This window comes from Pseudophryne corroboree, chromosome 7 (assembly GCF_028390025.1).
Source record: "Pseudophryne corroboree isolate aPseCor3 chromosome 7, aPseCor3.hap2, whole genome shotgun sequence".
In the NCBI taxonomy this organism is placed as follows: Eukaryota; Metazoa; Chordata; class Amphibia; order Anura; family Myobatrachidae; genus Pseudophryne; species Pseudophryne corroboree.
The window spans coordinates 380,030,229-380,040,894 of NC_086450.1; the positions used below are offsets into that span (position 1 = coordinate 380,030,229).

Here is a 10,666-nt window from a genome sequence, read left to right on the forward strand (position 1 = left end):
GATTTTTTTTTTATTTTTTTTACTGTAAGGGCCAATGTGTGTGTTTTGTTTTTTTTCTGTGGGGAACTGATGGTGTGCCTTGGCAATTTTAAAATATTGTTCGGTGTGCCGCTAGTAAAAATAGGTTGAAAATCACTGCTTTATATAGTAGTGGATGGGAGTGTACATAACAGTGGAGGAGTGGTAAGAAAGCGTGTGTGTGTGTGTATTGCTGACGGCTGGCTGTATATACACAGTGGAGAGGGCGGTATGTAACGATGGGAGGGGGAGTGACTGTGACGGGGATGTAATGGGTACGGCAGTAAAGGAATGCGCGGTTACGGTAGTGTCTGTTACAGGAAAGGTTGGGGCCGCGGGTAAAGGCGAAGGGTATATATGCGCTACCGGCGGGTACGGGATGGTAACATGACAGGGGGAAGCACGGACAGGTGTGGACTAACTCACTGGCAGAGACACGCACTACCCCGCCCCTCCCACAGTGCCGAGACTGCTGACTGAGCCGCCAGGGCTACAGCCACACACTAACGGGATCGCGTAAGGGCAGAGACTGCGGGCTGAGGGGAGGAGCTAATGCCAGCGCTGTCAGAGGGGTGGGGGAGCACAGCGCAGTCACTCACGGTGCAGAAATGGTTGAGGCTAGATCCAAGTGGCCTAAGAGACCTTTTCCATCAGGGGGAGGAGCCACGACACAAAGGGGAGGAGCTACGCCAGCGGGACAGCTGCTCCAGTATCCACGCCACCAACTATTACCTTTAGTAATTAGATGGCGAGCGAAGCGGAGCGATCCACCGAGCCCGAAGCGTGGCGAGCGAAGCGAGCCCGCGAGGATACTTTTCGGGTACCCTGTTCGGTCGTAGCTCCTCCCCCTGGTGACGTGTCTCCTCCCCTAGGTACGTCAGAAGGTCCCTTCTCCCACTCCGATATAGAATCAACCGTGCAGAAATGTCTGCGGTCAGGCTGGGAGGAGCGGCCACCGAGGGCGGGGTCGGGGCGGGGGCGTGGCATGGGTGCCGCAGCCTCTCAGTGGGGGAGGTGGGAAGGGGGTCGAAGCTGTCAGTCAGGGGGGTGGGCGTGGCTCGGGTTTGCTCGGATTCCCGCGCATGCGTACATGTTTGTTTTGACTGAAAATGCCGTCGGTTTCGAAAACGGCGCTGAGCGGCTGCCCGCAGACCGAGAAGCCGACTCACTACACGTAAGTGACGGGCACGGGGCGGGAAGCGGAACCAGACACCGGCGCGCACCGCTGGGTTACAGTAGGTAGCGCGTTGCATGTGTCTGCAATAATCATCGCGTCGCCGAATCGCTCAGCAGGGTTTCCCGAGCCCCCGTGTGCTGGTCACACCCCTCCGGTGCAGGGGCTCCGGCCGCGCTCTTCGCCCGGCCGGCAGCTCGCCTCCTCCGTCCGCAGCTGTTTGCGGAGACGTTGCGCCTTTTGCGTAGCGCACAGTTACTTCTCCACCACTCATGTTACACGTCAGTATGTCGCAAGTCGCCTCTGAGAATAGCGCTGCGAGCTGCGCCTGCTCATTCCTGGACAGCTTCTCCCTTTAAATAAAACCCGTTCCCTCCTTCCAGATATCTGCAATATTCCCAGCAGCTGCAGTCCTCGGATCCTGCCCGTCCCCTCCGCAGCCCGAGACCCGGCCACCAGCCTCCTGCATCCCCCATCGCTTTCCAAGCCCATGGCTAAATTCCATCGGTTCAAGCGTCAGGGCTCCTGCAAGTCGTCATGGCCATAATATAGGCACTGTGATGCCCAGCAGCCCCTCTTCTGTAGCAGCTGGCATCATGTCCCCCCTGTGTGTACACTGTACATGTTACAACACATTGCAAGAAAATGCTGGCCCTGCTATTCTGTATATGTATGAATAATATATATATATATATATATATATATATATATAAAATTTACTTTCTAATGGATGAAGTGTTACAAAGTGCTAATAAACTCTTTACCCTTATCTGTACCAGCCCGTTGCCAGAAATTCACTCCCCTAGTTCTAGGTTTTGAAATATCTTGCCATATGGACTTACTACTGATGGTGGCAACATGTATATAGTATACTGTACATTGCTGTCTGCGATCTTCATTTTTATGTGGCATACAGTAGCTTGTCGACGTGCTGATGCATGTCACATGCATCATGTTCACACTGACGAAAAGCCGACATGGTGATAGCAGCTTTCAGCCTAATGCTGTGTCGACATTTTAACCATGTTGACATAACATTCCACATTCCCGGTGTCGGCTTTATGAGTGCGGGCAAACCTGGACTGCGCACCCCTTATTGCAGGCAGTCTGATTGTGTGTAGTAATCCATATGCCGAAGCCTACAGTTTGTCCTTTATTTTTTACATTTAAAATGTCATGGCAGGGGAGCTGTAATTGGTACCACTTTTGTTTGGACACTGTGGAGTTAATTTACTGAGCAGCAATTTTCAAAGCTGCTGCAGACACGGGGTTTAAAGGTGCAATAATATTAAATTCAAAACACCCAAAAACTGCATCCAAAATTGCTGAAGATGCAACAGCTTTAATAGGAGACACTTATATCCCGTCTTCTGACCTGTGTTCAGTAATCCAGGTTGGACCCAGGTTTTTGGTGGGGTATTAATACTCAGCCCTAATCCTTCGTTCAGCACATTAGCACTTTCTATATTGTACAAATTCATATATACTTTTTCAACACAGGTATCTTAAAGAATTTCGGACCGAGCAGTGCCCGCTGTTTCTGCAGCACAAATGTACTCAGCATAGACCTTTTACCTGTTTTCACTGGCATTTCTTAAATCAACGTCGTCGCAGACCCATCCGAAGACGAGATGGGACATTTAACTATAGCCCAGATGTTTATTGTACAAAATACGATGAAACCACAGGAATGTGTCCAGATGGAGATGAGTAAGTTTACTCTTTTTACTTGTTTTTCCCTCTTTAATTGCGTGTTGATCTTTCTTTTACTCCTTTTATTGCCAATTTCACTCATTGGGGTATATTTACTAAGGTATGAGTTTTTTTTAGTAGTGGAGATGTTGTCCATAGCAACCAATCAGATTACACTTAACATCTATCTGCTTCTAGAAGATAATAGCTAGAATATGGTTGCTATAAGCAACAGCTCCACTAAAAAAACCTCACACCTTAGTAAATATACCCCATTGTCTTGCTAAGTACCATTTGTGATAGCAAGTTTTATACTTCTAGCAGAATACTACAGGGTGGAGCTCAAAAGCTTCTAAAAGAAAGTGTGTTGCCATAGTAACCATTCAGATTCTATCTTTTGTGTTCTAGAATGCAATAGATCACAGGTTCTCAAACTCTGTATTCAAGACCCCACACGGTTCATGTTTTGCAGGTTACCTGTAGATTTTTTTTAAATGTGACAGCTGGGGATATACAGTGCAGCTGCTGGGTGATATAGAAAACATGAACCGTGTGGGGTCCTGAGGACTGAGGGGCAGATGTATTAACCTGGAGAAGGCATAAGGAAGTGATAAACCAGTGATATGTGCAAGGTGATAAAGGCCCCAGCCAATCAGCTCCAATATGTAAATTAACAGTTAGGATCTGATTGGCTGGGGCCTTTATCACCTTGCACATATCACTGCTTTATCACTTCCTTATGCCTTCTCCAGGTTAATACATCTGCCCCTGAGTTTGAGAACCACTGCAATAGATAAATGATAGCTAAAATCTGATTGGTGGCAATGGAGAATACCTCCACTTTAAATTTTTAGGATTGTTAGTAAATCTACCCCCAGGTGTTTAAACGATGACCCCTGTTCTTTGAAATCTATTTTCTCTTACGTCCTAGAGGATGCTGGGGACTCCGTAAGGACCATGGGGTATAGACGGGCTCCGCGGGAGATAGGGCACCTAAAAAGAACTTTGACTATGGGTGTGCACTGGCTCCTCCCTCTATGCCCCTCCTCCAGACCTCAGTTAGATCTTGTGCCCAGAGGAGAATGGGTGCACTGCAGAGAGCTCTCCAGAGTTTTCTGTGGAAAAAGAATTTTGTTAGGTTTTTTATTTTCAGGGAGTCCTGTTGGCAACAGGCTCCCTGCATCGTGGGACCGAGGAGAGAGAAGCAGAGCTGGCTTGTCAAGTTGGGCACTGCTTCTAAGGCTACTGGACACCATTAGCTCCAGAGGGAGTCGGAACACAGGTCTCACCTGGGGTTCGTCCCGGAGCCACGCCGCCGTCCTCCTCACAGATGCCGAAGATAGAAGCCGGGTGAGTATGAGAAGGCAGAAGACATCATAGGCGGCAGAAGACTTCAGATCTTCATGAGGTAAGGCACGCAGCGGACACGTCTTTTCAGTCAGGCCTGGGTCAGTTCGGACCTGAATCCCTTGGTGGTGGAAATAGTTTCCCAGGGTTACAAATTGGAATTCGAGGAGGTGCCTCCGCTCCGATTTTTCAAATCGGCCCTACCAGCTTCCACATTGGAAAGGGATGTAGTGTTAGCTGCAATTCAAACGCTGTGTATACAGCAAGTGATAATCAAGGTTCCCCTGCACCAGCAGGGAAGAGGTTACTACTCAACCCTATTTGTGGTCCCGAAACTGGACGGTTTGGTCAGACCTATTTTGAATCTGAAATCCATAAACCTGTACATAAAAAGATTCAAATTCAAAATGGAATCTCTCAGAGCGATAATAGCCAACATGGAGGAGGGGGAGTTTATGGTGTCTCCGGACATAAAGGATGCGTACCTTCCTGTCCCCATCTATGCCCCCCCCCCCCCCCCATCAGGAATACCTGAGATCCGCTGTACAGGATTGTCATTACCAATTTCAGACGTTGCCGTTTGGACTCTCCACGGCCCTGAGGATTTTCACCAAGTTAATGGCGGAAATGATGGTGGTCCTGCGCAAGCATGGAGTCACAATTATCCCATACTTGGACGACCTCCTGATAAAAGCGAGATCAAGGGAGAAATTGCTGAACAGTGTGGCGCTCTCTCTGAGAGTGCTCCAGCAACACGGTTGGATTCTAAATCTACCGAAGTCGCAGTTGATTCCGACAACTCGACTACCGTTCCTAGGTATGATACTGGATATGGAACAAATGAAGGTCTTCCTCCCAATAGAGAAAGCCCAAGACATACAGAACATGGTCAGAGACCTGCTAAAACCGAAAAGGGTGTCGGTTCACCAATGCACTCGAGTTCTGGGGAAAATGGTGGCGGCCTACGAGGCCATGCCCTTCGGCAGGTTCCATGCAAGGACTTTTCAATGGGACCTTCTGGACAAGTGGTCCGGGTCCCATCTGCACTTACATCGGAAAATAACTCTGTCCCCAGGGACCAGAGTGTCTCTCCTGTGGTGGTTGCAAAGTGCTCACCTCCTGGAGGGTCGCAGGTTCGGAATTCAGGATTGGATCCTGGTTACCACGGACGCGAGCCTCCGAGGATGGGGAGCGGTCACACAGGGAAAACATTTTCAGGGTCTTTGGTCAGACCAGGAGTCCTGTCTACACATCAGTGTGTTGGAACTCAGGGCCATTTACAACGGCCTTCGACAAGTGGAGAGTTTTCTTCGAAACCTACCGGTTCTGATTCAATCAGACAATGTCACAGCAGTGGCTCATTTGAACCGCCAAGGCGGGACAAAAAGCAGAGTCGCGATGGCGGAAGCCACAAGGATCCTTCGCTGGGCGGAAAATCATGTAAGCGCTCTGTCAGCTGTCTTCATTCCGGGAGTGGACAACTGGGAAGCAGACTTCCTCAGCAGACACAATCTCCATCCAGGAGAGTGGGGACTTCATCAAGAAGTCTTTGCAGAAGTATCACGTCTTTGGGGAGCTCCTCAAATAGACATGATGGTGTCACGCCTCAACAAAAAACTTCAGAGGTACTGCGCCAGGTCTCGGGACCCTCAGGCAATAGCAGTGGACGCTCTGGTAACACCGTGGGTGTTCAAATCGGTCTACGTGTTTCCTCCTCTTCCTCTCATCACAAAAGTGTTGAGGATCATAAGACGAAGAAGAGTACGAACGATACTCGTTGTCCCAGACTGGCCTCGAAGGGCCTGGTACTCAGATCTACAAGAGATGCTCACAGGAGATCCCTGGCCTCTTCTTCTGAGGGAAGACCTGTTGCAGCAGGGGCCCTGTGTATTTCAAGACTTACCACGGTTACGTTTGACGGCATGGCGGTTGAACGCCGAATCCTAGCGAAAAAGGGGATTCCGGAAGAGGTCATCCCTACGTTAATAAAGGCTAGGAAGGAGGTGACGATAAAACATTATCACCGTATCTGGCGAAAGTATGTGTCTTGGTGTGAGACCAAGAATGCACCTACGGAAGATTTTCATCTGGGTCGTCTTCTCCACTTCCTACAGACAGGAGTGGATATGGGCCTGAAATTAGGCTCTGTTAAGGTACAGATTTCGGCCCTCTCGATTTTCTTTCAGAAGGAATTGGCTTCTCTTCCAGAAGTCCAGACGTTTGTAAAGGGAGTGCTGCACATCCAGCCCCCTTTTGTGCCTCCAGTGGCACCATGGGACCTGACCGTGGTGTTGCAGTTCCTAAAATCACATTGGTTTGAACCGCTTAACAAGGTTGAGTTGAAATTTCTTACCTGGAAGGTGGTCATGTTGTTGGCCTTAGCATCAGCAAGGCGAGTGTCAGAATTGGCGGCTTTGTCACACAAGAGCCCCTACTTGATTTTTCATGTGGACCGAGCTGAATTGAGGACACGTCCGCAATTTTTGCATAAAGTGGTTTCTTCGTTCCATATGAATCAATCTATTGTGGTGCCTGTGGCTACAAGTGACCTGGAGGATTCCAGATCCCTGGACGTAGTCAGGGCCTTAAAAATTTATGTAGCCAGGACGGCTAGAATTAGGAAAACAGAGGCTCTGTTTATCCTGTATGCGGCCAATAAGATTGGCGCTCCTGCTTCGAAGCAGATTATTGCTCGCTGGATCTGTAATACGATTCAGCAGGCTCACTCTACGGCTGGATTGCCGGTACCAAATTCGGTTTAGGCCCATTTCACTAGGAAGGTGGGCTCTTCTTGGGCGGCTGCCCGAGGCGTCTCGGCTTTACAACTTTGCCGAGCGGCGACTTGGTCGGGGTCAAACACTTTTGCTAAATTCTACAAGTTTGATACCCTGGCTGATGAGAACCTAGCGTTTGCTCAGTCGGTGCTGCAGAGTCATACGCACTCTCCCGCCCGATTGGATGCTTTGCTATAAACCCCATGGTCCTTACGGAGTCCCCAGCATCCTCTAGGACGTAAGAGAAAATAAGATTTTAAACCTACCGGTAAATCTATTTCTCCTAGTCCGTAGAGGATGCTGGGCGCCCGTCCCAGTGCGGAAACTCTGCAAGACTTGTATATAGTTGTTGCTTACATAAGGGTTATGTTACAGTTCACATCGGTCTTGGACCGTTACTGCAGTTTGTTCATACTGTTAACTGGTTATGTATGTTCCAGGTTACATGGTATGATTGGTGTGGGCTGGTATGAATCTTGCCCTTGGATTGCTAAATCCTGCCTTGTATTGTCCATCTCCTCTGGGCACAGTTCTCTAACTGAGGTCTGGAGGAGGGGCATAGAGGGAGGAGCCAGTGCACACCCATAGTCAAAGTTCTTTTTAGGTGCCCTATCTCCTGCGGAGCCCGTCTATACCCCATGGTCCTTACGGAGTCCCCAGCATCCTCTACGGACTAGGAGAAATAGATTTACCGGTAGGTTTAAAATCTTATTTTAAAGTAGCTTGTTGAAAACATGAAACCGTGAATGATGTGTACTATTACTTTAAATATATATTGGCATGAGACTGAGTAGCGAATATGCATCATTTAGGTTTACCAATTGTCCTAGTCAAAATGTATGCAAATTAAATCAAGGTAACAGCCTTAATTGTGATTGTAATTTTTGTTTTTTTGTTTGTTTTGCAACTGCAACTTTTTATGTAGCATTTTTTTTACCTGTAAATATGAAGTGTTTATCCCAACAAATTTTGTCTCAACATTTTTTACTTTTACCCTCCTTTGCGTTTTCAAAAAGGCTAGCTATCAATTCTGTTAGGAGCCAGTTTGCGAAAGCGAGTTTGTTTCATGACTTTCGCATACATCATGGCAATACACGCACCCCAGAAATGTGAGATTTAATTAAAGGCGACAATTTGCGGTACCCATAGTGAGGTTACATGACTAGTTTACAAAAAGCAAACTATAAAAAAGTACATACAAAAGTAGGGAAACCACCATGGACCACAGAAAAATGACAACCGAGAAAGCCGGACTTTATAGAAGACTGTTAGTGGCCATAAGAAAAGTACTGGAGCTTCTTAAAAAAGTGTGAAATAGCAGTTTTTGCACTTTTTATAGATTGTGGAAGAAGAATAGTAAGCGTTTTTCATTGAACTGAAGTCTTTCCAGCATTTTGGGATAAATGTCTTAATACTGGTTTGAATACCGTTTTGTAAAAGGTTGGAATAAAAACTTCTCATCTGCAAGTTCAAATACCTCTTTCCCATCAATACAGCACCTCCATATACCTGTCCAACATCATTTAACTGATTGAGCGTTTTACTGAAATTCACCTGAAAAACTCGCATCTTTATTGGCCAAATTGTGCTATTTAAACCTTTCCAAGTGCATGATTATTCATTGGGAGGAGTGTATCAGAGGTTCTGCACTGTGGGGGTGATTCAGACCTGATCGTAGCTGTGCTAAATTTAGCACAGCTACGATCTTCCACACTGGCATGTGGGGGGACGCCCAGCACGGGGCTAGTCCGCCCAGCATGTCGGGCCCGGCCCCACCGCACAAGTACAAAAGCATCGCACAGCGGCGATGCTTTTGTACTTGAAGAGTAGCTCCCAGCCAACGCCGCTCCTGCCTGCTGGTCGGGAGTTACTCGTCGTTGTGATGGTTGCAGCAGCTGTGAGTGACGTCACGCAGCCACTGCGGCCCGCACAGTCCGGCCACGCCTGCGTTGACCGTACTGCGTCTTCAAAATGACGGCCAAACGCCGCCGTGCCGCCCCCAACCGCCCAGCGACCGCCTCTGCCCGTCAATCAGGCAGAGTGGATCGCTGGGCTACAACAGCCATCGGCTGTCTGGCATGCGCCGGCGCTTTGCACTTCTGACCTGATCGCTACGATGAACGGCAGCGTGCGATCAGGTCAGAATGACCCCCTGTGTCCCAACATTTTTACCTTAAATATTTTCCCTACCTTTTCACCTCAGGAATTGCACACGAAAAAAAACAAAACTTGAATTTCCGCAAAAAAACAATGCAAGCTTGGAAATGAATTGGGAAATGGAATTTGCGGTGCGTGTTTGCTGTGAAAATACAGTCATTCGCAGTCCCCAACTCGCTCCTAATTGAATTGGACCCTAATAATCAAATTGCAGTCTTATATAGGCTCACATGATACTGTCAGCAAATGAGCCCCCGGTTTTGTATAGATTGCTTTCAGCCCCTGGACAGCTTTACAGTGAAGGAATTGCTAAACTTGGGTCGTTATCGCAGAGTGTAGATTACAATTCTTACGTAGACATTTCCATGGTGACCATGCGCTTAGAGTATATGGCTTTGTAAAATAAATCTTGATAAGTGTTTTGTGTCTGCAATTAAATGAATTGCCACTTGAGTTTTGTGTTGTTGTGCCACAATTAAAGAGAGAAAACATGCGAACATTGTAATCAGGGTCTAAAATTAGGATGTATTTGTTTAACTTTGTAACGGGAAGGAAATACAGAGATTATTTTAGATTTTGACTGTCAGTTATTTTTGGTATAAGCCTAAAAATATTTTGATGTTACAACATTGGGTGGACTATAGTGGTTTACACTTGGTAGCATTCCAGAATGACGCTTTGCCCAAATGTTGGTGTGTGCTACAGTGTTTCTCTGTTCACATGAAAAGATTATTTAATTGGGATGCACTCCTCACATACAGCACGGCTTATGTCTAATGACTTGTGTGATTGCTTGTCATTTTATATACAGAATGGTCTTGGCGGGAGACTGTAATTTTGGGTAACCATAACTGTTTCAGCTAATGAGCATCCTGTAGGGTTTGTTTACATTTGTGTGTTGACTGTGGTGTGTTCGCCATGGACAGACTGCTTGCAAAGGGCAGCTGTCGTATTGATCATCTGTCGCTAATGCCTGTTCACATCTTAATCCATGTAAAAGTCCAACATGTATAAACTGTTGAATGCACAGTAACTAACAGTATAAGCTCTAAAATTAGCAATGTACTGAGTACTGTTATTTGACTTACGTGGCGTGCCTGTAGTGAGCAATGACCAGGGTAACATTGCTATGTATGGTTTGGTAAAAGCCGGCTTTATATTAGTCCCCCCTATGTTTTCTATGTCCTGTCCGGGGCAACACTGCAGTCAAGTAACTAGGTTTTTTATGTTTTGTTTTTCCTTCAAGAAACCTTTTTTTGCTTAAATTAAAGTGAGAGGTTCTTTATCAATCCTGAACATGGTAGTGTATGCTTCAGTAATTGCCTGTTCAAAAATGTGAGTTATCCCTAACAAGTTCCTAAAATATCTTTTAGCAGGTTATTTATACTCTACATGCATCAACTGGCCTGTTTATAATGGGGCACTTCTAAAATGTTTTTCAGTTGGCTTCTGCGTCCTAGATTGGTTCATAGCTTTGGCATGAATTACTGATTTTACCATTTGT

The 10,666-nt window shown here is 46.9% G+C and overlaps 1 protein-coding gene across 1 annotated transcript in view; it reads left to right on the forward strand.

Moving 5' to 3' along the window:
• Nucleotides 1-1,068: 1,068 nt before the first annotated feature.
• UNKL (unk like zinc finger) overlaps nt 1,069-10,666 on the forward strand; it is a 221,997-nt gene continuing 212,399 nt past the window's right edge. The window contains 2 exon segments of the mRNA XM_063934556.1: nt 1,069-1,192; nt 2,693-2,902. Coding sequence (XP_063790626.1) covers nt 1,128-1,192; nt 2,693-2,902 — 275 coding nt within the window. The 5' untranslated portion in view covers nt 1,069-1,127.